Source organism: Ailuropoda melanoleuca, chromosome 2 (assembly GCF_002007445.2).
Source record: "Ailuropoda melanoleuca isolate Jingjing chromosome 2, ASM200744v2, whole genome shotgun sequence".
NCBI classification, from domain to species: Eukaryota; Metazoa; Chordata; class Mammalia; order Carnivora; family Ursidae; genus Ailuropoda; species Ailuropoda melanoleuca.
In genome coordinates this window covers 40,207,532-40,234,842 of record NC_048219.1, presented here as the reverse complement: position 1 = coordinate 40,234,842, position 27,311 = coordinate 40,207,532, and the positions used below count along the sequence as shown (strand labels likewise).

Sequence of the window (27,311 nt, the reverse complement as noted above, 5' to 3'; positions counted from 1 at the left end):
AGAGCTTCTAGTTTTAGCTATAGCAGCCCCGTGGGACTACAATAATTGTTACGAAATCATTAATTCTACCTCAGCAGTTTCAACTGTCAGGTACATGTAACAATAATTGCAGTTAATGAATGCTGCTCAATTTATTAAGTACGAAATGAAACTCAGCATTCTTTTACATGCAGCACTGAGACACATTCACGTTTATCATTGGTGTGTACCAGGTTGAATACGCTTCCGCCCTTTATTGGTCACGGTAGATAGTCATGTTTGTTTGTTTGTTTGTTTTTTTAACTTCTCATCATTAAAGAAAACAATACAGGAAATTTTAACTCTCTCTATAAAGAGCAATTAAAATAATTAGTACCAAAAGTAATATTAAATAAGAATCCATGTCCATGAAAAACAATCCAGCAGAACCAAGACTTAGTTCTTCCTTTGGGTGAACAAGAACCTTTCTTGTGCCACCCTTCTCTCCCTCCCCCCGTTCTTCAAAGAGTATGAAAAAGTCCAAAAATTCCAGTTGTTTGAAATATTAGTGTTGTTTCATTCTCAAACTTTTGGGCAGTAAAGCTTTCGTGTACATAGATACGGCCTATTTCTTGACTTAAAAAAATAAGCCCTAGATTTCTAATTTTCAATCACTCGAAGTAAACTGCATAGACGCTTGCAAGAGCGGAGAGAGAAGCATTTCTGAAAACATAAGACGAAAAGGTATCACTTTTAGGATCCCAGAGGCATCTACTTCCAATAAGAATGCTCTGACTATTCAGTTGTCCAATGTGAACAATCACAATTAGCTTGTACCGTGGGATCATCAGGTCCTTGACCTGGGTTTTAATAACCTAGAAATTAAAAGAACAACAACAAAAAAAAGATCCTCACTTAGCCACATTGAAACTTAGGAGTCTTTATCTTTGTTATAAATACGGTGGATTTAAGAAAATCACACGATGTGTTGTAGATATTTTCAGTAACTGTTGTAGAAACTTTGCTATGTTTTCCTTTAAGCCCTGTTCTCCTGAGATGGAACATTTGGAGACAAAATTATAGCACCAGCAGTAAATCTACATTTTCTAAGACACATGGAAAAACTGTAATCCAGAGAACAGGATTTAAAGGATTTATTACATTCTTTGAAAATCTATGTTAAGATGGCTTCCCTTCAAAGAATGTTGGCGTGAGAGTTATACCACCTTGTTTATGCCTAATTAAGGGAGCACACGTCTGGAGTCTCCTGTAATACGACTAACCATGAATGTTTATAAAGAGTTTGTTATAAGGAGTAAAGTAAAGAAAACCTAATGGAGTGCCAGCGCTTTAGGTGATAAAAATAGAAATGTATTTAAAGACCACAATATCTGTATTTGATGGCACTCAAGGAAACTAACTTGAACAAGAGAAAATGATCATTAAAATATATCTTTGGCAATACATTTTAAAATAAATGGGGGCAGTTGTAAACATTTTTTAAACAAAATACATGCAAAATGGTACACGTGATGGTTGTTTTAGGCAGAGGCTTTTTACACACACACACACACACACACCACACACACGGAATATGACCTAATAAATATTTTCATAAAATAGAAATAAGCATTTTTACTGCTACTACAAATTAATTGCCTTCATCAAAGTGTAGGGGGTTGTCCTTTCAGCAATATTCTAGTTAACACTTTGGCAAATCACATATATACCTCAGAAATCGTTTTGGTCATCTGCCTACAGAGCTCTGGTTCATATTGTTCTTCTCGTAGATAGCTAGTTAACACATCTTTCAGGATCTGATTGACAATGACCATAGGAAAATGTTTGGTAGGACCTGAAAATACAGATGAAATTTCTAAGTAATTTCAAATGCTATCCACCCGCCCATAGTCTAATCAAAAGAGTACTGAATCATGGAGAGACATTTCATCTTCTGGGCGGCCTCTATTTAAGGAGAAAATGGTCCTAATTAGGTTTCCAGACAGGTTCTCTGGCAGAGGACCAGAAGACAACACACTCGTCCATTTACTAGGCTACCTGAAGAGTGTATTCAATGCCATTGAGGTTTGATATTGAACGTATCCTCCTTCCCAGCTCCCACCGTTAATGACTTACTTTAAAGTCTCAACATCTTTCTAACTAACCTCCAGCTCTTCTATGTAGCTTTTTATCTCCAACTTCTGTATACCACACTACAACTGGAGGGGGGGCTCTAAAACCCAGATCTGGCTGTGATATTTCCCTTAGCAAAGTCCAAGGCGCAGCACGTCCAGCCCCTCGCCCCCCACCTCAGCTCTCTGTGCGGATGCTGCCCCAGCCCGTGAACCTCATCTGTCTTGTAAGGGATGCTTGTGGACATTTGTTCTGCTCCTGTTTTGAAGTGGAACCGCCTTCCCTATCTTGTTCATCTGAGAAATATCCACTCACGTTTCAAAGCCAGCTCAAATGTCCGCTTCTCCAGGCAGTCTTCCTCCTCTCCTCAGGTAAAAAAATCATCCTTTCTTTTCAGTACTCACAATACTCTGGGTGTCCACGGCTCTGAATCCCCCTGACAACAGCTAAAGCATTTCTGCCTTTCTCCCCGTGAAATGGTAAGATTTTATCCTCCTCAGAGTCTAACACAATGGTAAACGCAGAGGAAATATTTAATGTGTGGTTTCTGAATTTAAATAGAAGTAATCATTTTGTAGGTAATAATCATAGTACAGATAAAAACTCCTTTTATTGAGCATTTTCTTCAAGTCATATACTGTGATAAGTATATATTTATTACCTCACACAATCTTCCAGTAAATCATTGGGGTGAATTTTACTGTTATCTCCACTTCACACATGGGAAAGCAGAGGTTTAAATACATTCAGTAACTTGCTCAGAATCACACGGTAGCAGAGCTGGGAGGTACTTCTTGTTTTATCTGACTCGAGAGCTTATATTCTTGACCACATTTAGTCCATGTTCAGAGCAGAGGCTTCGGGTGGATCCTCTTTATCCTGCATCCCAGGAATCTTCCCTGCCCCTCCTGGGAGTATTAACCTCAACTCTCTGTCATTGAATGGCATGGGCATGTGCCTGGAGCCTGGCGTAGAGCAGCTCCATCATTCTTTGCTGAATTGACGTGGATAAGGGAATGAGATCAAGAATTATATTCAATTCTATTTCACTAGTCATCAGTATCATTTAAGTGTTTATTTTTAATGACTGTATCAGGGTCTAAAGACATATATGGCATGCAGAAAGTAGGACAATTCCTGGAGCATTTAATAGACTCCTTTGGATGTCCTGAGCAGGATGCAGGACCGAAGGATAGTGCAGAATCCCCTGGCTAGTGGAATTAAGGGTGTTACCCCATCCCACCCCAGGCTTGAGGGCTCTGACAAGGGGACCCTTACTAGATCCAGCAGAGGCACACGGAGAGGGCTCCCTTGAGGGCAGCTATGCCCTTCCATCAGTGGAGGCAAACAGCGTGAGGTGAACCCAGAGTCAGGGTGTGGGGGGAGATAGACACCCCAGCTCACACTCCTCCCCAACTCTGACTTCCCACTGAAGTTTTCCATTGGCCAGACTCAACTGGAAGGCTGCAGCCTGTGCCTGTAGTTGAGTTAGGTCAGCCTCCTGGGGCTCCATACACAGTATTTGCATTTTGATGATTATATAGGAATTGTTCAATTAAATCATCCTGGGGAATGAATCTGGATAGGTAAAAGGGACAGACACCTGACACAGTGAGTATGATGATTATCCACAATATTTAGTTAGCAGGAATCTATGTTCTAGAGGACAGACAAGCAGTTATAAACACTGTAGGCTGGTAGGTTTATAACTCCAGGTTGCTCCTGACTGCTCCCATCTCATGGGGTAGAGATAGGGCACCAGCCCGTGTGGGCAAGTTCCTAGGTACCTACAAGCCCCTGGGTCATCCTCCTGTGGATCTTTTACATTTCCATTTGCACTCTCGAGTGAAATGAGGCTAAATTTGAGGGTGGTTTCCCCTTTCTAGTCAAGAAATTTAAAGATGATACTACTGGCTTGGACTAAATTAAATAGATTATGTATGTTCTAATTATACCTTCTGTTGTTTGCTCCCTCCTACCAGGCATGCATATTGCATGTACCTTGACCTACATCACTCTCATGGAACTTAATTTGGCCACATATTATAGTAACTTGTATGCGTCGTTCCCTTCAGCAAGTAGTAAATTCCCTCAATGCACATATTTGTCTGTCTAGGACCCGTCCCTGTCATTTGGGGACAGCCTCTCTCCTCCTAGGAAGATGAGCGTTTTCCAACTCTAACCAGATGGTTCTTTAGGATCTCCCATCACCTCCTTGAGCCCAAGTCCAGGTTATGGTAGATGGGCCCAAGAGTGGCACTTGCCCCAAGCCAGGCCAATTAGAATCCTTTCTCAGAATTTTGATTTTAAACTGAAACTAGGGGAAAAAATAAGTCAACCTCTTTCTGGTGATAAAAGTTATGACATGTGATCCTGAGGACCTGTGGAAGGCCACGATTGTCACCAGGGAGAGGAAGGCAGGCCACAGTGAGAGAAGGAGGCCCATATCCAGTTTAGTGCTGGAAAGAATGGTTGCACCTGAGTCCCTGTTTCCAGCAGCGCCTACTGTCCAGCTGTACCAATGTCCTTTCTGCACTTGGCTTTGTGTTTTTTTAAAACAAATCTCATTAACTAAATCCTATTTTGAAGATATTTTGAAATGTCGTCATGGACTTTTTTTTCTCACTTGTTTTGTGATCTTCCTCATGCAGCCAGAATCATCCCTTGCCTTGCTCAGTCTGGGATGCTGAGATGCAAAGTCAGAGAAAGAGTGAATGTTTGCTTTTCGACTTCCCAAATGAGCTCCCCAGTCTACTTTCAGAGTCAACTAATGGGAATGGCAAAACTTTTTTCTTTTCCTTTTCTTTCTTCCTTTTCTTTCTTTCTTTCCTTTCTTTTTGAGTGGATTTTTTTAAGGGGGAAAATATTTTTAGAAATCAAAAAACAAAGATCTGAAGAAAGGTTGGGATGAAAAAAAGAAAGGAAAGGAAAAGAAAGGAAAGGAAAAGAAAGAAAAAGAAGAAAGACGTCACAAAAATAGATTTAAGGTAGAACAGATAAAAATTTGGTTATTTAATATGTCTGTGTGTCAGCTTCCCCATATTGGGGTAATAATAAGAATTATCACATATTGTTTTTTATTAGGATTAAACGAGGCAAAATATTTAAAACCTTTAGAATAGTGCTGCCATGCACGACCCCCCCCCACACTCATTAGGTATTTATTATTATGAGTGTTGTTGTTATGGCTGCTACCCATTTTGAGGGAGGAGAAGGGGATTGTTCTTGCTGAGAAGGCAGCAAAATCAGGCAAGGGTGTAAGTAGAGAGGCAGTGAGACCTCCAGTCAGGAAGGACCCTTGGGCGTCAGTGAAGTCAGAGTGGAGAGCCTGACAGTTTCTGTCCGTGAGAGCATCTGATGACAGCCTATCATGCCACGGAAGCTGAGCTCAAACGATGTCTCTCTCTCTCCAGCTTCAGGCTTTACTTTTTGTTATGTTGTCTACATCCTCAGGCAGTTTGTCTCTATGTGGCAACAAAGGTAGCCACCAATATAGGTCTTGTCTGACCTCCTGCTTACAGGCAGTGTTTTTAAAGAATCAGATACTTCTTTAACCATTGCTCCAGAAAAACTCCTGTGGAGAACTCATTCTGTAATTAATAGGAAATTATATTGGATGTCATAGAAGGCCTGTCATCTTAGTGATTTAAGGTGAAGTCCTAGAGTCAGTCACTTTGAGAAACAATAACATAATGAATGAAGAAGTAATTTAAATGCATTCCTTCATTTAATTCTCACAACATCCTATGATGTGTGGACTATTATCCCTTTTTTACAGATAAACTGAGAGTCAAGGATGGTGATACCTTGCTCAACCATTATTGATTTAGGAATCGGCAAGACTAGTATTCAAATTCAGACGTATTGGGTCCTACATCTTGTGTGTTTTTCGATACTCATGTTTTAATAATTAATTAATGAGAAAATGTAAATGGTGTTTTATTACAATGAATATACTTTGATTTTTCCATTCCCTTTTTTTTTCATTAATTATACTTATGTTTCACCTCATTCTGGCTGTAATTACTCAGATAAAGGGAGGACAAACATACTAAACATTTAAAATGTGGTTAGATAATGAAAATATTATTGGATAGAATGTGAAAAATTAAACACAATAATGCTGATGATTGACAGGTTCCCCCCCTCCACAAAAACACACTCTTTTGGGAAGTATTGCGTTGTGTAGATACGAGAGAAAATCTTTACCAAAGGTCCACAGAGTACCTTTCAGATGCAAAATAAACTCAGAAACAAGTAGAAGTGGAAATATAATTTTGTTTGAGGATTAACAAGATGGCTAGTTGAATGCTTAAGAAATGGATTGTTAAGCATAACAGACTTAAATCATAAAGGAATAATTCACATGACTTTTTGTAAGAAAATATGGGAAATACTTTATACTAAGCTATTTCTTTTTTTTTTTTAAGATTTTATTTATTTATTTAACAGAGATAGAGACAGCCAGCGAGAGGGGGAACACAAGCAGGGAGAGTGGGAGAGGAAGAAGCAGGCTCACAGTGGAGGAGACTGATGTGGGGCTCGATCCCATAATGCCAGGATCACACCCTGAGCTGAAGGCAGACACTTAATGACTGCACCACCCAGGTGCCCCTATACTAATCTATTTCTAACATTACTTTTCTAACTTGGTTCAACACTCAGTACTTCTAAAATTGATCAGATCATTTAGTTTTTTATTTAAGGAAATAAGTTATGAAAATATATCCTTATGAAGAAAAAACACAGGACTTCACAGTTCAACTCCTTTATCTTGTCAAAATCGGATTCAAACCCTTTCAGCATGCAGAGCCCAATGTCATAGGCATCAAGTAGTTAAGATCTTTTAGTTATAAGTGGAGGAAAACCTGACCCAAACCTAGCTTGCCTAATGAAAAGTCTAAGAGCAGAAAGGTGAATTTAGGACTTGAATAATCAATTTGGTTCTCTCTGTGTCTCAGGCTTCATATGTTGGGGCAAGATGGCAAAAGCTCACACAGCCTTACTTCTTTCAGGTTTCAGAGCCTAATCGGCTTCTCCAACAGACCAAACAACATTGTCCAAGTTGAATCTCAACACAAAGGGTCATATGCTATCCCAGAATTAGTTACTGTTCTATCTCTGAAGCTAATGTCAGCTTCAGCAGAATGTTACGGACCAAAAGTGATAATGTTGGCAGTGGTGGGCTTCCCCAAAGAAAACTGGGTCAGGTTACCAGAAGGAGTAGAAATTATACTGGCTGGCAGGAATATTAGTTGTCTACCCCAGGCACTGTGAAAATACCAGTAGGCTGGCTAATTATGGAATGCTATAATTCATGTAGTCTTGGGGATTATTGTAGAAAACTGGCTACAAGGCCTAATGGGATGCTCTGATGGTCTGTAATTTTCTTGAAGTTAACTGGCTACAGATGGAACCACTCTGGCCCATAGAGGGCTTCCTTTGGTCATTGGTAAATCTCTGTGGAATTTCTATATAGCAGTAATTATATACCGTGGGCAGGTAATAGTGGGCAGGTACACATTTAGAGAAAACAGGTTGGTCTATGAGAAAACATGAATGGGAGAAAGTATTCACTGTGGACTCCATCTGGGAGTATCGGGGCAGGTGCAAAGATCTTTGTTTTCAAAGACCCAAAGCCTCAGTGGAAAGGAATAAACACCTCTGTCAATGAGGGACTAGAAATCATTTGCTTTTGCTTTGAAGGCTTTTTTTTCTCCACCTATCAACAACATTGGTTGGCTTTGCTGGTTAAAACTTCAATGCATATCTCTTTCCTTTAACTTGAGCATATATAAAATAATTGCACAGGATAACCCAGAAATACCCAGAAATGAACTTCTTAGTCCCATAATACACGACACATCAGTGCTTCCCAGTGAATTGTGCGGTTTAGGAAACAGTGATAAAGAAAACTAAGCAATGTGTATTGGTCCCATCTTGCAGAGGAAGAAATTAAAACATCATCAAATCACTTAATTAAGATCCCTTATGTTGTGCTAGTATTGAAGATAATGCCATGTTATCAGATATTATTTTAAGTAAATAATGAGATTAGAAGTTTAAAATAAGGGGGTGCCTGGGTGACTCAGCTGGTTGAGTGGCCAACTGTTGATTTTGTTCAGGTCATGATATTGGGGTCATGGGACTGAGCCCCGCGATGAGCTCCGTGTGCTCAGCACAGTCTGCTTGAGATTCTCTCTCCCTTTTCTTCTGCCCTTCCCCCACACCTGCTCTCAATAAATAAATAAATAAATAAATAAAATCTTTTTTAAAAAAGAAGTTTAAAATAGGAATGAGTGATAAAATAACAGACCCAGTTGATAGGTGTTTTCCATCTGAACTGTAAGACGAGAGGGATCGTCACGCTGGCTAGGTTCATCCATATAAGACACAGTACTCCTGGAGCTAAAAGCAAGAGAGAAAACAAATTTCAATAGTTACAACAATAATAACAACAAAATATTTTGTTGGTTTTAGCAAAAATGTTACAAAGGTAAAGTTTCTCTAAGAATATTTCAAACAGATCTCCATATCAAATTTCCAGATGTCTGAAGTCTAAAACATTTTAGAGAGGGAACCATGAAGGCATAGAGAAGTTACTTGGAGCAGGTCTCCTTATAGTGGTTGAAGCCCAGTGCAGCCCAGCAAAGCCCAAGGCATCTGACTATTCAGAAAGTGTTCATGGGTTGGTCTGTCTGTGTGGTATATGTTTCAAAGCCATTGCCAATGGCATCTCTACCACAGTGCAAAGTCTTTCTCCTCAGAGTGGACAAAACTAACAAAAGGACTGGGGAATATAGGAGGAAGCTTAAAATGTTGGGAAACAACTCTATGTATATACATGGGATATTGTACTTTATAAAAGTTCACTCTCATGCATACCACACAAAATCGCTTTAGCAGAAAAAAGAAAAACAAGAAACTCACCTACATGGTGAGAGAAACCACAATTCATCCAAACTATTGTAAATCTTAAGCATTTTCAACATTTCAACATGAAGAAAGGGTTTTGTCTTGGTTACCAAAGCAAAATAAGCTTATCCAGGTGCCGAACAGGAGACCCAAGCAAAGAGGAGCCCCTAACGTCCCTCCAGCACCACTCAATTCTGCTTAGTTCAGAGGAAATTCAACTGTCACTAATGGCAGTCTCAGCTCTACCCCCAATTCTCCCCACCTGTGAAAATGGAAGTTAAGACAGATGTCATTTCAAAGGAGACACTACAACAGTGTGTGTGCATGTATGTGTGTGTGGTTATGTGTGTGTGTTCAGAGTGACCACTTTTCTAAGCAGGCTATATTTTTGCCTTAACTAAATGACAGATATTTGTTCTTAATCTTTTGGGATTTTTTTTTCTCTGCAAGGAGATTAAAATACTTAGTTTTCAGCTGTTTGGAATGAGTAAACTTTTTGCAAATGATATTTTAAGAAAATCACAGATAATCTGTTTTAAAAGTCCTTAATACACTTTGTGTAATAAATTAAGGTTTACCCACCCATCCCAAGAAATTGATGCAAGTAATTATGGCTGCATGTTCACGATAGACTTCTGGATTAGTGATTTAGTCCTCATTCTTGTAACACCTGCTTTCCCCAGTTTTCAGCTGCCCTTTGAAGTAGCAACCAACCTGTCTGGCCACATGGGCTGCAGGTGCTGTGGGCAGTACCCACAGAAGAGGATCGCTTCTGCTCAGAAAACCCCAGGTTGCAAAAGCTCCTTGATTCGAAGATAAACCAGCTTGTCCCGATATTATATGTGCTACTTTTCACTTTGCAAAACATTTTCCATCAAATATCTCATTTTACCTTCGCAAGGCTCTTTTAAGTTCGCAAACGAGTTATTATTCTACCCATTTCAGAGATAAAAGAAATGAAGCAAAGGGCTTATTGCCATACATGTAGGAAAGGCAGACCTGGATTTCAAACATCCTATTTACATCCCAGTAACAAGATCTCACACATGATCATTTTCTGACAGAATGAAAATAGGGACGACGACCACCTGAAATCATTAATGACTGCATTTGAAACTTACTTGCACAAATATACAGGTATTAATAAAAACCCAGTTTCTTTTCTACTGAACACCACCTTAAAAACTCATAGAAAGAGAAGCAGTGTTGGTACCAAACTCTAAGTAGCATAAGTTGGAAGTCTCAGGCAAAAAAGCAAATAAGGATTTTTACAAATAGTCCTCACTATTGCTTTGTTCTATGTTACTAAAAAGTTAATAATCAGTGCAGTAATGTTTATCAGTATGAAACTGGAAAGTGTCATAAGGGCAGTTTGAAAAACCCACCAGTTGAAGATAGGTGTGCAAACAGAAGGTGTTGCAGACTGACTTTTTAAAACTTACTGAAGGTGATTTCATTCAGAGCCTTTTAGTTTCCACAGTAATCGTGTAAATGGTGCATGCTCATTGTAAAAAGTTCAAAACATAGAAAATTATAAAGATTAAAGTAAAATTACACAAAAAATTACTAACCCCAGTGGTTACCTAGCCGCTGTTAACATTACAGAAATCTTTTTAGACATGACTTTGTATATGGGAACATACGATAGATGCTTGGCTTTTTTTTTTTTTTTCCCTCACTGGAAAATGTATCATGGATAACTTTCTATGTTGATAGATAGCAATCTTCATCACTATTTTAAATATCAAGACAGTATTAATATATGAACATACCATGCTTGATTTACCCATTTGTTCTGGGCATCTAGGCTGTTTCCAAAACACCATTGTTGTGAAGAAAGCTGTGATAAACATCATGGCAGGGACTGCCTGCCCTTTGCTCTCCAGTGTTCCCTCTTTCTTCCTTGGTAACAGAACTCTAAATCTGTGGGGGCATTTCTCTCTACACTAAAAACAAATTCTTGGATTTCTTTGGTGCTATTGTGGCCATGTGGCTTGTAAGCCGATGAGACGTTAGTGGAAATTTTGGTTGAAATCCTGAGAGAATTTCCTCAAAAGAATGAATTCAATCAAGAGGAGGGGCGCCTGGGTGGCACAGCAGTTAAGCGTCTGCCTTCGGCTCAGGGTGTGATCCCGGCGTTCTGGGATGGAGCCCCACATCGGGCTCCTCCGCTATGAGCCTGCTTCTTCCTCTCCCACTACCCCTGCTTGTGTTCCCTCTCTCACTGGCTGTCTCTATCTCTGTCGAATAAATAAATAAAATCTTTAAAAAAAAAAAAGGAGTCTGTTTATATCCTTGATGACTGGACTGTGGATATGATGGCAAGAATTCAGCAGCCATCTTGGGTTTTTGAGATGACCTTATACATTACACATCAGAAAGAGAGAAGAAGGCTAGGTCCCTGAATTGCTTCCCTCCAGATTTTTTACAGAAGAGAAAAATACATTTCTATTTTGTTTAAGTCACTAATTTAAAAAAAAATCATTAGTATAAGAAACATTGTATAATATTGATACAAATTCTAACTGATACAGAATTTGCTACTTGGAAATGGGATGTTGCAAGTACTGGAGGACAAAACCTGGTGTTAGTTTTGGGGAGGAGATAGGGCTTTGGGGAGTGAAATTTCAGATATTTTGCTGTAACCTGGCATCCTTTCTCAGGCAGAAGGAAAATATTTGGTTCATCTATTGCTTTCTGTACCATGTACCCACTAAAACGATAATTTCAGGGGCGCCTGGGTGGCACAGTGGTTAAGCGTCTGCCTTCGGCTCAGGGCGTGATCCCGGCGTTATGGGATCGAGCCCCACATCAGGCTCCTCCGCTATGAGCCTGCTTCTTCCTCTCCCACTCCCCCTGCTTGTGTTTCCTCTCTCACTGGCTGTCTCTATCTCTGTCAAATAAATAAATAAATAAATAAATAAATAAATAAATAAATAAATAAATCTTTAAAAAAAACAACGATAATTTCATGGAAAACTACAGAAAATTTTTACTTGTTACCTTGAAAAGACTCGAGATCTGCTTAAAATGAGATGGATTGGAAAAAGTAAGAGAGAAGAGAAAACAATGAGCTGAACAGAAAAAATAAAATATTTATTCCTTGAAAAAGAGACAGAAGGAAGAGATAAAATATTAAAAGTGCTTGCAATCTGGGTAGCTAACATTAGACTAGAATATGGTTTTGGTAAATTTTTAGAAATAAAAGAGATTCCGTATTTGAAAATGGGGAATGACCAACAGCAGTTTAGAATACTGATTTGGAAAATAAGCAGTACATATTTTCTATTTGACAAACAGCTTTACTCAAGCCCTTTGAAATTTTAACAGATAAAAATGTGAGGTGCTCAAAAAGGAATTTTATAATTTTAATTACCAGTGCTGTGTACACAGCAGAAAACATTTATCAGGTATATGTCACAACATTACAAGTGGCTAAGTTTCAGTTGTCTATGACCAGACTTTCTGTAGTTTATAAAAATAATCCTTCTAGATAGATACATGATCTCATCGCAAAAGGAATGTTTATCTTATTTTTTAAATGTGAAAAATGCTCTTGCTGTCTATGTGTTTCATCCGCTTATTGGCATTTAGGGAGCAACAAGATTCAATTGGCAAAACGTGTCCAAGAGAGTTGTCAAGTTTTAGGAAGGAAGGTAGATGAAAAGTAAACACAGGGAAGCTGAAAGTCTGGCAGAAACTACTGGTGAAAGCAAGGAGCAAATCAACCAATGTTATTCTAGGGAGAAGAGTAACAATTTGTAACCCAATGCAAGTTTCAGCAACACTTGGAATCGTATGCACTGCTGTTGACGACAGACGTGGCTTGAAACTGGATGCAGAATTAGCTGCATGAAATTGGTCCACAATAACAAAAGGAACCCTTTGGTATTGTACCTGATAGACACTGGAAATATCCACGCCAACCCAACAGCTCATGTTCTGATTATGTGGGAAAGAGGCAAAAAGAAAATTAGCCAAGGAGTTGGAGTACGTTTACTCTTTGATGAAATTCAGTTCTGAAAACATCTTACAAAAGTACTTGCTGATTATTCCTTGAATCACACTGAATAAATACCAGGCTTGTCTTATTGTTATGACTGTTAGAGACAGAAATAGTTTCAATTAAATCTCACCAGCCTCAATACTATCTAATCATTATTGAGAATTCATGTCCATTTTCACTGCCGTTATTACTGAGATGTTTTGAAGCTTCAGTAAGAGATAATATTTGAATGCATAACTGGCCTTGGAACCATTAATTTAGTAGATTAAGAAAGTCAGAATGTCATCTCTTTCTTCCATTTGTAACCACAAAACGCCTGGAGTGACCATATTTTGAATGGTATCACTTAAGCAGTTCCCCCCTAAATCTGTTACTAAAGTTACGTGCTGCCTCCCAGTGGAGATATTTTAGAGAATGCAGAGTAAAAAGAAGGCTTCAAGATGTACAGATTTGGACTTTTGTTCTTTTTTCCCTCATCCTTTCAACAAATATTTATTGCTCACAATGGGCAGGCTGGGGATACAAAGAAAAATTAGATTCCCTGTGCTCAAGAAACAAGATATTGAAAACAACATGAAATATGCATAAAGGCTCACTTAGTTGAACTTTCTGCCTCAAAAGGTCCGAAGGATGTTTTTATGAATGTTATGTTTAAGAGCAAAAACATACCAACTCTTTCCCTGTCACTAGAAGATGGAAGCTGTCTAATAAGGTGATTTAGTTTTGTGGCCATTTAGTTTATAGCAAGTTTGCTGGATTTTTATGTAGCTTTGAGATATTTTATTCACATTATTGGCCCACTCATGCCAGTAAGAGAAAGGTTATAGTAGAAAGAAAGGTCAAGATACATTTTCCTAAATAAGAGAGAGGACAGAAAATGATATGGCATGTGTTCTTGTAGGATATATTTCTTCAGAGTAGGAATGCTTCTGAAGGACAAAAGAATAAGCCACACAACCTGTAAAAAATCTAGTTCTGATGTGACTGAAGATAATCCAGGAAAGGTGATGGATAAAATAGAATAATTTAGAGTGTGTGGATAGAAAATCAGAGCATCTGAAGCCCACTGAACTAATGTTCACTCAAGACAAGGTGAGGTTAAAGCCAAAGGCAGCTAATGAAAATTCTGTTGCAGGTCCTGGTTGAATGGATAGATTCAAAGTTGCATTACCCTTGGCAATCATCACTCAGGTGAGGCTGAGAGTACGGGTGCCACGGTTACAGCCACAACACTATGGAGATCATGAAGGAATAAATGGTGCTGGGAAAATTGCACAGCTATATGCAAAAGAATGAAACCTGACCACTCTCTCACACCATACACAAAGATAAACTCCAAATGGATGAAAGACCTCGATGAGACAGGAATCCATCAAAATTGTAGAGGAAATCATAGGCAGCAACCTCTACGACATCGGCCACAGCAAACTTTTTCATGACAATTCTCCAAAGGCAAGAGAAACAAAAGATAAAATGAACTTGTGGGACTTCATCAAGGTAAAAAGCTTCTGCACAGCCAAGGAAACAGTCAAAAAAACTAAGAGGCAGCCCACAGAATGGGAGAAGATATTTGCAAATGAGACTACAGATATAAGACTGGTATCCAAGATCTACAAAGAACTTCTCAAACCCAATATATGAGAAACAAATAATCAAATCAAAGAAAGGGCAGAAGATATGAACAGACACTTTTCCAATGAAGACATACAAATGCCTAACAGACACATGAAAAAATGTTCAAAATCATTAGCCATCAGGGAAATTCAAATCAAAACCACATTGAGATACCACCTTACGCCAGTTAGAATGGCAAAAATTGACAAGGCAGGAAACAACAAATGTTGGAGAGGATGTGGAGAAAGGGGATCTCTCTTACACCGTTGGTGGGAATGCAAGTTGGTACAGCCACTCTGGAAAACAGTGTGGAGGTCCCTCAAAAAGTTAAAAATAGAGCTACCCTATGACTCAGCAATTGCACTACTGGGTATTTAACCCAAAGATACAGACATAGTGAAGAGAAGGGCCATACGCACCCCAACGTTCATAGCAGCATTGTCCACAATAGCTAAAGTGTGGAAGGAGCCGAGATGCCCTTCAACAGATGAATGGATAAAGAAGATGTGGTCCATATATACAATGGAATATTACTCAGCCATCAGAAAGAACGATTACCCAACATTTGCAGCAATATGGACTGGACTGGAGGAGATAATGCTAAGTGAAATAAGTCAAGCAGAGAAAGACAATAATCATATGGTTTCACTCATTTATGGAACATAAGAAATAGGAAGATTGGTAGAAGGAAGGGAAGAATGAAGGGGGGGTAAACAGGAGGGGGAATGAACCATGAGAGACTGTGGACTCTGGGAAACAAACTGAGGGCTTCAGAGGGGAGGGCGGTGGGGGATTGGGATAGGCCAGTGATGGATATTAAGGAGGGCACGTATTGCATGGAGCACTGGGTGTTATACTCAAATAATGAATCATGGAACATTGCATCAAAAACTGGGGATGTACTGTATGGTGACTAACATAACATAATAAAAAATTATTATAAAATAATGAAGGAGGAGCGTGGTCTCTCTCAACAGATTTTCAACACAAATGAAGCTTGCTTTCTTTCTTCTTTCTTTTTCTTTCTTTCTTTTCTTTCTTTCTTTCTTTCTTTCTTTCTTTCTTCTCTCTCTCTCTCTCTAGATTTTATTTATTTGGCAAAAAGAGAGAGAACAAGCAGGGGGAGCAGCAGGCAGAGGGAGAGGCCCCCCTATGTGGGGCTCAGTTCCAGGATCCTGAGATCATGACCCGGGCCGAAGGCAGACACTCAACTGACTGAGGCACGCCGGTGCCCCTCTTTTTTTTAGTAGATGCACAATGGAATGCTTCAGCAAGGAGGTGAAAGTATACCTTGTTTCAAAAATTCGAAAATTTAACAATTTCCATTGGTGTAAAAGCATCTGATGTTTTCAAGATGAAAGTCCTTAGTCACCTGGACTTAACACCTACATGGACCTGCCAACCTAACCTGTTTGTGAGCAACAGAACTTGTTTGTTCAGGAATTAATATACTGCAATAATTAGTCATTCAAAAAATATTTACTGAGTTGCTGTTATGTTCCAGGCTCTTCTAGGTTCTTAGGATACAAAAAGGAAACAAAGACCTTTGCCCTCATCGAACTTAGTGAGAAGGGACAGATCATAGACAATAAAATACTAAACTAGTAAATTACACATCATGTTAGAAAGTGATAAATGCTACAGGGGAAAGAACTGCTTCGTTAAGGGGCCTTGAAAGTAGATGGAGGAGAGGGTTCTCTTTGCAGTTTGAAATAGACTGGTCAAGACAGGCTTCCATGAACAAAGATTTGAAGGAGGTAAGGAAAGGAGCCAAGTGGATAGCTGAGGGACGAGTGTGTCAGGGAGAGAGAAAGCATATGCACAGGGTTTGAGCTGGGAGGCCGCCTGGTATTTCTGAGGAAGTGCATGAAGGCCAGACACGCTAGCTGGAGCGGAGGGAGTCAGCAGGAGGCTGGAAGAGGTGAGGTTACAAAGGTGTGAGCAGCTGGACCGTTGGGGCTTTGGGCAGCACTGTAAAACTGTGGCTTTGGCTCTGATCAGCGGGAGCCTACAGAGAGTTTTGAGCAGAGGAACAGCAAGATCCACTGCGTCGTTGACAAGGATCACTCTAGCTGCTATTTCGAGAATAGACTATAGGCTGGCAGGTGTAAAAACAGGGAGACCAGTCAGGAAGTTTTTATAGTAATCTAGGTGAGAGAGGACAATAACTGCTATGGGCTGAATTTTGTCTCCCCCAAATTTATACATGGAAGACTTACTGCCCTACCACGTGACTGTATTGGAGATACTGCCTTTAAGGAGATAATTAAGGCTAAGTGAGGTCATAAGGGTGAAGCCCTGAACCAAAACTACTGGAGTCCTTCTACAAGAGGAAGAGACTCCAGAATTATCTTTCCACCATGTAAAGACGCAGTGAGGAGGTTCCCCTCTACGAGCCGGGAAGAGGGCGGTCACAGGGACCTGAGCATGCTGCCATCCTGATTCCAGACTTCTAAGCTCCAGGACTGTGAAAAAAATCAATTCCTATTATTTAAGCTGCCCGATCTATGGTATTTTGTTATGGCAGCTTGAGCCAACTAACACAGCGACTGAGACTGAGATGGGAGCGGCGGGGGGTAGTGGTCAGGAGTTGGGTTCTGGATATATTTTCAAAGTTGATTCAGCAGAATTTCCTGAGGCATGGGAAGGGGGGCAGTTAGATAGGGTTAAGTTGTGAGCATGCTGAGTTTGAGATGGTTACCAGGTACTGACGTGAAAGGTCAATAGGCAGTTAGATCCATGCGCCTGGGTTTTGGGAGAGATGTGGAGGCAGGAGATATAAATTTGGGGGCATAATACCATGTCTCAGTTACTAGACTGGGGGAGATTCCCGAGGGGATAAGTGCAGGACAAGAGGCAAATAGGACAAAGGACTGCTCTCTGAGGTACTCCAATATTAAGAAATTGGGGAGAAGAAAAGGGAGCAGGAAGAAGCGGATAAGGGGGAACCCATCAGGTAGAAGGAAAACAGGAGAGTGTGTGTCCTGAAGCCTGGTGAAGAAATTGTTTCCAGGGGAAAGGAGTGGTCAGTGGACAGTGCCAAATGTTGAGAGGTCAAATAAGATGAGGACTGACCATTGGATCAGCAACGTGAGAGTCACGGTCTTGATGAGAGCAGTGCCACAAGTTCGGGGACAGTCTATTTTGTTCACCATGGTATCTATAGCACTTAGCACAACGCTGTGACCCAGGCAACAAAAAAGTGTTTAATGAATAAAAGGAATGTTATGATTCTCATTTTATAGATGACGTATTAAGACTCAAAGAATATTTAATAGTAGCTGGTTAAGCAGATCTGGGATTCAAACACAGGTCTAATTTGGCTCCAAAGTTCTATGTGATAATAATAATGAATACTTGCTCTGCTTTTAGATGTGCCAAGAACCATTCTAGGTGTTTCAATATATTCTTTTAATAAATTCTCACCACACCCCGGAGCAACAATGACAATTTTTAACCCATTTTTTAGAAGAAGAAGCTGGGGAAAAGAGGGCTCAATAACTTAGGCAAGATCAACAGCTTCAGTGCTCAAGCTGGAACTTGACTCCAGCCAGTCTATGCAGAACAGATCTCCGAGCCACTCCATTCGACTCCATGGCTATGCTGCTGCTATTCCATTTCCTCCTTTAGAAATACTGCACTAGTTAGTCAGGGTTCCATAACAGAGTACCATGGATTAGGTGGCTTGAACCCCAGAAATGTATTATCTCAGGTCTGGAGGCTGGATGTTTGAGAACAAGGTGTTGGCTCTCTTGGTTCCTTCCGAAGGCCGTGGAAGAAAGTGTGTGTTCCAGGCTTGTACATGGCGGTCTCCTCTCTGTCTCTTCACATCCTCTCCCTCTCTGTGTATCTGTGTCCAAATTTCCTTTTCTTAGAAGGATACCAGTCATGTTGGATGAGAACCTACCCTAATGAGGTCATTTAAACTTGAGTAGCTCTTTAAAGACCCTGTTACCAGGTACGGTCACGTTCTGAAGTATGAGGACTTCAACATACGAATTTGGCAAAGCATGGGGGTGTGGGGCGCGCACCATTCAGCCCGAATGACAAATACAGACACCTTCACGATGTCTCTAAATTCTAGGGTCAGAGAGCTATGGATTATTTGCTCTGTCACCTGGGAATCGTGACCATCTTGGAAGTCGCTGCACCACACCAAGTGTCAGCTTCCTCAGCCTACGGGGAGAATAGGGCATGCACGTTTATTTTTCTTAATACCGTTGGATTTATTTGCTGAATGGATATTTGTTCTTATTCTCATTTGTCTAGCAAATACCAACATTCGGTATTATTCTCCCTTCTTATATTTTACCATTCAGGTGGATGTTTTAATTTGCATTTTTCTCATTCCAAGTGAGTTCGAGGATCCCTTTATATTCCTCTTTTTGAGCCATTTGGGCTTTGCCTCTGCGAACCGCTATTTATCTCCTTTGACTATTTTTCAAATTGTCAATGTGCATGATTTTAAAAAACATGTATCTTCTGCTGGCCTATTAACTGTGTCTGTTGTATTTTTTATTGAACAGAAATACTGACTTTTATTGTAGTTATATTTATCACTTTTTTTATGGTTTTGTTTTTTCATTTTGGGATCTTATTTAAGAAATCTTTCCCTAGCCATAGAACACAAAGATATTCTGCTATACTTTCTTCTATTAGCTTTATAGCTTTCCACATTTCAGTCTTCCGTGTGGAATCTACTATGAAAATGATATAAGGTAAAAATCCTGCTTCATTTTCCTTCACCTAGTGAGCCATTTTTCTCCCAACACAATCTACAAAAAAATCCATACTTTTCCCATTGCTCACACATGATGTTTCCATAAAATTGTGGGTCTATTTCTGAAGTTTCTATGCATTCCAATGGTCTGTTTCTCTATTCATGCTCTTGTCTATTCCTGAATTTATCATTTTTACTTACTACAATTTTGTGGTATATCTTAATACTTGATCGCATTTCCAGGGCAGTTTTTACAAAGATGTCAATAAAGTATTACGTACAAAGATGTTCCACATGGCATGTGAAAGCCAGTCGGGATGTTCATCCCTAGGGGAATGGATACAAACGTATGTGATGGGTGGATATTAAGAACTACTATGCTGCAGTAAGAAGCAAAGAGCCAGAATCCACAGTTACATGAGTAAATAAAAAAAATTAAGATGTTGAACGAGATATATGAAAGTGAGAAAACAAAACGAGATTTATAGCACAACACCATTTACATAAGTGAAAATCTCTGGTAAGTACTTGTTCTGTATTCTTTTGTAAGATGGTCAGTCAGGTGCGGCACAAAAGGAGACGGCGGAGGAGCTCAGGAAAACACAGCTTACTATACTCACAGATCTCAGAGATAAGAGACATGCCACACCATGCAGGGTTACATGGAAAAGCACCAGAGTGTCAAGACGCAGAGGACAGGAGCAAGGGAGAGATGGGGCCAGAGCCTTTATTGGGGGTATCTGAGGGAAAAGCAAAACTGGGTGCAAGAAACAGTTCAAGACTGGCTAGTCTGAATAATTTTGGTGGGCTCTAAGCTAGAGGAGGGTCCTTAGTTGCCTGGTGCTTGACTCTGGGCAATTAAGGCAGAGGAATATTGCATGCTGGGTGTTGAGGGGCATGTAGAGGGGGGCTGGCTCTGGGTTGGATAGTTTGCATATTGTTGGTATAGTCCCTGCTGAGACCTTGGCTAGCTTCAGGAATTGGCTAGACCTGGGAGGGGCAGCCGCTCCCCAGCCAGTAAGGTTTTTTTAAATGGCAAAACATCATAATACACAGAAAATTAAAAAATATATATATTATAAGTATATATATATACATATATACACACTATACTATACTATACAATACATACACACACACTTAAATATGTGTATTCCTGTAGCATGTGTAGTGCTGTGTGTATTACAGTGGGTGCCTTTTGAGAGTGAAGAGTGAAGTGTGAAAGGGGAAGAAGAAGGACAATCAGAAAGACACTAGGGGCCTCGCCCATACTGATGATAGCAATGTGCTATGAAATGAAGAATATTCTCAACTCTGCTCCTGAGAGAAATAAGATAATAAATGAGATAACTAGAGATCATAAAAGTATCTTCTCTACTTAGCCCACAGGATTTTTATGAGAATCATATGGGTATTGTATGTGAAACAGTTTCATAATCTATCACAATTACAACATGATATTAGTATTTACTGTGGTTTCATTTGGGATTATGGCCATTTCAGTTTTCTCAAGCTTCTCTCTCTTTGAAGGGGAGAAGCTGTATCTCATCCAGGTCTTTCGAGGGCTTTAATTTTATTTAGATGGCAAGAGAACTTATCAAATTCAGGAAAGAGGTAGGACAACATCATTTTTTAACTGCATATGAGCAGCTCAGTAGTCTAGGTTGAAATCATGGGAAAAATTCATCAGGTTTAAAATTACTTGCTCACCATCCATCCCATCAGATTATAAACTCCCCAGGAGCAGGGATTATTTCTTTGTGGTTCCCCACCCAGCACAGTGTCTGGAATGTACTCATTGGTCAATAAATAATTATCTCAAATGAAGTAATGAACACAGTATTTTCCATTTTTGCAGAAAAAATTACCAGGCGGCTTTCAGTTTACTTGAAAAATGACCTTCTCCACAGTAGAACTTTATAATTAGTTACTTTAAACCCAACGTGTGGCACAGTAATTGGCACAGAGGAGCAGCTCAGGAAACCCGGAATAAATGAATAAGTGAAAGAACATTGTGTGGCCTAACTAGGGTGTTAGATGCCCCCCATGGGTTTAAATAGAGAGCAATGGGATCCATACTCAAAGTTCTTGTAACATGACATCACTGTAATTTTGGTTTGAGACAAAAGAGGGACTTTTTAGTCCCCAACCTTGGGCCTGACCTACTGGTTGAACTACTGGCCTCAGAGAAAATAAACCTGGCTATCATGTCACATTATCCTGGGAAAGTCACTTAACCTCAGGCTTCTGTTTGCATTTTAAGAACATGTGAGCCGTACATCTGTTCAACTACTGTTTGAAAGCTGCCAAAGGCTGAGCTTCCAACAAGAAAGATGTCATTGTCAATACCTGCTCTTACTCATGGATGGGAAACAGAAGGTTCAGGTGAATGAATAGAAGAGTTTCAGTAATGTAAGTTACACATCAATAGCCAATTTTCGGAGAATGAGAACACTCGCCTATACACAGAAGCCCATTTTGCCACTTGCTAATTCTATAGCCTTCGAACCTCAACCTTTCTAGGCTTCTGCTTATTCCTTTGTAAAATGAGGATGATAATAGCATCTATCTTAGAGAGCAGGGTCAACAAGCATTTCTGTAAAATGCCATCTAGCAAATATTTTGGCTTTGTGGGTCCTACAGTTTTTACTGCAACCACTCCACTCTATAGTGTGAAAGCAGCCAGAGATGATACATACATGAATAGGCATGCCTACGTTCCAATAAAGGTTTATTGATAGATACTGAAATTTGCATTTTTATTAATACTCATAGGACAAAAATATTATTAACATTTTTTTTCAACCACATAAAAACCATACTTAGCTAGGGAACCATACAAAAACAGGAAGTAAGTTGGACCTGGCCCTTGGGCCATAGTTTGTCACCTGCTGCTACAAAGCTTCTGTGAGACTTAAATAAGGTCATAGTGAGGGCTCAATAAATGTTAGCTATTTTTAGCCTTATTACTATCTATTATTTAACTGAAAAAGCAAACAAAATTCAAAATTTTAGATGCAGTATGATGACAACTAGAAAGGTGTAAAAAGAAATATGCCAACATGCTCACAGTTATGATTCTGGGAGAGTAAGATCCAGCTTTAGATGTTTTAAGAGTAAAACATAAAAATTACATTAAAATGAAAACATATTTTAAATTAAAAAAATCCAGCCCTAAAAACAGTTAACAGTAATTACACTGAAGATAAATTCAATCTTCCTTTCATAATTCGGAAGGCACTTGGGATATCCATTATGCCCAGGGATCAATGTTGAGAACTAGTTACTATTGTAAAACAATGTAGACATAGAAGCCAAGACTAGAGGAGTGAATCTATGCCAATCTTACACCCAAGAAGTGGCTTTCCAAGTAGGTTTACCTCCTACACTTCTTTGCCTTCCTTATCGGTGTGTTTACTGCTATAGAGGAAAATAAGTCCACAATCTAACAAGAGAAAAAGACAAGAAAACAGCCAAATACAGTAGCATGTAGAAGAGAAAGCAGCAGGAGCACGAAGGAAGAACATCCAACCCAGCCTAGCAGTGGAAATGGTTGTAGTTGAGTAGTTTAGAGAATGCCTCTAGAAAGGTGAAGCTGGAGCTAAATCCAGGAGGAGGAGGAGGAGAAGGAAGCCAGAGTGTAAGAATATTCCAGACAAGGGTACCCCATGGGAAAGCAACATGGGGCAGTGGCTAGAGGCAAGACAGAGCATGGAAGGATTATAAATGTGGAAGTTGAGTATGGCCAGAGAATAGAATGCAAGTAGGATAGCGGAGGACACAGCGCTAGAGAAGTAGGTTAAGATCTCTGACCCTATATGCCTTACTCATAATTTAGGACACTATTGTTGTCACTATATCGTCCCTTGACCTGTAAGCCTGTTATTTCATGGTAAAATGGTGAGAATGAAGTCTACCTAGTAGGATTAATGCTGGGGCTATTACATAAGATGATGTATTTGGTCTTCTGTATATTTCAGGATAGGTTTTATACTATTGAAATTGATCCGGTCAAAAAATTGTTTTTAAATAACTTTCAAAAGAAAGGTACATGTTTTTCCATAAAACTCTGCGATTTCAAAACTATGCCTCCGTTTGATAGCCACTGAACTTTCAGAATTTTTCTGCTAGTCAAAGACTCATTTCATGAAGGAGAGTCACTTGAAAAGCCTGGTCCCCGACAGTGCTGAAGACCTTGAAAGTCAGTCGGAGTTAGGGGTGAGAAGGCAGCCTCCCAAAGGCCTCTGTACCGCCAGGGTACTTGGAAGCTGGTCATTTGCTTTCTAAGTAAAAAAATATTCAAGTAAAGGATCCATTCTGAATGTTCTGAGAGTCCGAATTTCTAACTCTGAAATACATCAGTGAAATGATCACTTAAATGTATTTGTTAGTGAAAAATCTATCCTCATGTGTTGGTAACACGATTTCTGTACCTTTGTTACTTTTAATTTGTATTTATATTTCATCAATTAAAAAAGAGCGCCCTCTAATTATTCAAATTTGGCCATGTTCTGATTCTATATGACTTTCTAATTTGCTTTGAAAGGGAAGATGTAAATGAAAATGATGCAAATAGGAATGACAGTTTAGTCTTCAGATGAGAGCAGTTTTTTTTTAAATCACAGAAACATGATTTATGTCAGACTATTATTATGAATGTTTTCCTGGAAAAAGTTGAATTTAAGCTAACAATTATTTTAAAATAATTGAGAAAAGAACCTTTACCCTTAAATATTGGGAAATAGAGGCCAAAATGGCTTAGGATCAGAAGCAAAAGTTGCAGAGGTTAATTTTTCTCCTAGCTTTCATTCTGACATTGGCTGGGATTGCAACTCCGTTACATTTTCTATCTGTAAACGAGAGAGGCTGTATTTGCAATCCGCAAACATCAGGTTTGGAAAGCCAAATTTTAAGTAAGTACATTAATACGCTCTGAAAGTAGAAAGTAGAAAGATTTGGTTTCAAAATTATAATATAAATCTATTCCAGTTTTTCTGGTCTCTGCTCCGTAGGACTCACCAGCTCCTGCTGCCCATCCTTCCACGCCCTTCAATGCTGTGGAACCCGTTAGAAGGAAAGCCTATAATATAAGTTCATTAACCTCTGCATCAGATAATTTGTTTTGTTTTCTTCCCAATGGCAGTCAAAAAGAAATGCCATGCAAGTATTAAAAATTAATTAATCTTTTTAAGAGAGCAAATGCAGTATGTAGTAAAAGCCAAAAAATGTACTTACTACCTTTTCACCCACTAATTATATTTCTGGGAAGAAAACAAGCAGAAACTTCTTATATAATGAAAAAGGAAAAAAACTGGGGCGTGGTTAACAAACCCAGAATTATAAACTGATAAAATATTATGCAGCCATTTAAAAGGATAGGGGGAAAACTATTGAAAATACATTACAAAATTTGTATAAAACAATGCTAAATGCAATATATATATAGATATATATATGTATATATCCTCTATATAGAGAGAAATAATAAAATGCAGAATCTATGCATTTATGTGACACTGAGTAGAAGACTTCAGGAGACATGTAAGAAGTTAACTGGTCTATACTGCATATGGCATTTCTTTTGGGTAGATGATTTTGGGGGGGTGCTCTTTGAAATAGTACAAAATGCTGCTGGATTCAACATACCACTTAGATTTTGTCACTCTCTTTTTCTTTCTTTTAAAAAATATAGCCCCAAAAGATAACTCAAAATGTTTTACTTGCCCATTTTCTCCCTTGCATGTCCCAAGAACAATTTTTTTTCTTTTGATAAGCACTACGCACTGGTTTATTCAATAATTGAATTTAGGTTATTAGACATTCAATTACTCACTTTTTGGTGTACCCGTGAAGTTCCTTCTGCCGGAACTCATGACCACTTAGAGAAGACACACTACTCCTTTTCTTTACTGGATGAGCCATTCTGTCTTTAGCAACGCCTGACATCATCATAACCTATGGAAAACAACTTCTGTAAAATAGCAGACAAAAGATCTGAAAGCATTTTAGTTAATATAACACAGAGACTCATTCTAGATTAAAAAACACAGATAATTCTTCCACCATTTTTTTTGAATGGGGAAGTGCGGTTTCCTTAACAGTGATTTTTAGTAGATGTTGTTATTCTGGTCAGCGTACTTGGAAACATGGTAACTGCTGACTTTTATCTATGCAATAGTAAAATTCACAGAAGCAGATGTTAAGCTGCAGCAAAATGCTTAATAGCAGAGGAGGTCACATGACTGAGAAAAGATAGCCTTGTGTAGAAGAAAGACGTGATTCCACCCCTGAAAGCAATATTTTTTATTGCCCTCCCCCATTTAATCTTGATAAAAGTTTGCTAATTAATATTTGTTGTTGTTGCTTTACCTTAAAAATTAAAATTGTCTTCCCCCCAGGGGTATTTTTTTTTCAAGCAGCAGTGACTTACTTTGTAAAGAGCACACAGAACTTAACGTGTAACAAAGTATTTTATTAGAAAACCTACTTCCTTCTCCTGAATGCTTGTCAAAAAGCTGGTAGTAGGAATGCACTTCTCAGAATTTTGACAAGTCCACTGCCCTGTTGTCTACATACAAGTTTAGATACTCATTTAAATTACTTTATAATCTATGAATATGAAAGCACAGGGAAACACATTGCTAGACACTAAGAGTCTCTGCCTTCAAAGAGCCGGCGCCGAGTGGGTAGGGCAGGCGAGGACCTAACTAAATCCCCGTGTGAGCGGTGCCAGGTACACAGAAGCAAAGGCTTCAGGAGGGCAGAGGTACTGTGTGTTGGAAGGGAGGCGGGTGTGTGTGTGTGTGTGTGTGTGTGTGTGATTGTGGGCCTACATGAGAGAGTGTGTACATGAGTGTGCACATCCCTGTGTGTGCCTGTGTGTGTGTCTGCAGGTGAGTGCCTGTGTGGGTTACGAGTGTGTCCCCATGAGTGCGTGAGGCTGTGTGCAGGAGTTTCTGTGTACATGGATGTAAGGGTGTGCCTCTGTACCCGTGTGTGCACCTGTGTGTAGGAATGATTGATTATCTGTGCACCCAAATGGTTGTATGCCTGTGCGTGTATGCCTGTGTGTGAGCCTTTGTGTGTGATGTGTCTGTGTCCTGAATGTATGTGTGCATCTTGGGGTGTGTGCTTTGAGAATATTAGGGTCTGTGAATGTGAGTGTGTGTGCTTGTGTGTGTGTCTGAGTGTGTGAGTATCTGTGTGTGCTTGTGTGTGTGTGCCTATGTATGAGTGTGTCTATGTGAGTGTGTCTATGTGTGTGGTAGGACACACTGAGCCTGATTAAGTGGGCCATTCAAGTTCTGATTCAAAGCGACACAGATAGACCTTGGTCTGCTCACTTGTTTCCAAAGCTGCTCTGTAGGCCAGAGCTGGAACCTAGACGTCCCCAGGGGTGCAGTCATCCAGTGTTGTCTGACCTTAGAAGACTGCTCAGGGCTCACGCTGCTGCTCCAGGAGCAGACCAAGCTGGCCAGCTCTGCCCTGGGCACCATCCTAAAGCTCAGACATGCAGGAAGTCCGTGGTGGTGGGACTGGTGCTGGGGTGGTGAGAGGGGGTCGCTACCAAAGGCCAGGACTCACTTTCGGTTCTCAAATTTGGGGCGACTGTTTCTTATTTGCTGGAGGGAGGACAGGTGTGGGTCAGAGAGCTCATGGCCCAGGCAGACAGGACATTTCTTACCACAGGGCCCTCCCTCCTCAGCCCCCTGCAACCCTCGATCTTGAGGCCTTTCTCGTCTGGGCTCCCACCCCGCGGCGCTGCGGAGAGGGCGCACTTACCTACAGCAGCGCTGCAACTGCCCTGGGGCTCCGCCGGGGGCCTCCTGGACCTCCCGCTCGCTCACTGCTGGAGCGGGCCGTGCAGGGCGAGGCTCCCTCCTCCCGGGTCTCCCTCTGCCTGCGGCCGCCCGCGCATTCCCCTTGTGCTCTGCGCCTGGTCTCCAGGGTGACCTCCTCAAACAG

At 40.0% G+C, this 27,311-nt stretch overlaps 1 protein-coding gene across 1 annotated transcript; it reads right to left on the bottom strand.

Moving 5' to 3' along the window:
* Positions 1 to 622: 622 nt before the first annotated feature.
* Positions 623 to 27,251, bottom strand: TCTEX1D1 (Tctex1 domain containing 1). The gene is made up of 5 exons (XM_002921953.3): positions 27,129 to 27,251; positions 25,180 to 25,301; positions 8,408 to 8,499; positions 1,689 to 1,813; positions 623 to 833 (listed from the first exon to the last, which is right to left on the bottom strand). Exons 2-5 carry the CDS (start codon positions 25,296 to 25,298, stop codon positions 630 to 632), a joined length of 540 nt encoding a protein of 179 aa, XP_002921999.2. The 5' UTR covers positions 25,299 to 25,301; positions 27,129 to 27,251; the 3' UTR covers positions 623 to 629.
* Between the last annotated feature and the right edge of the window lie 60 nt (positions 27,252 to 27,311).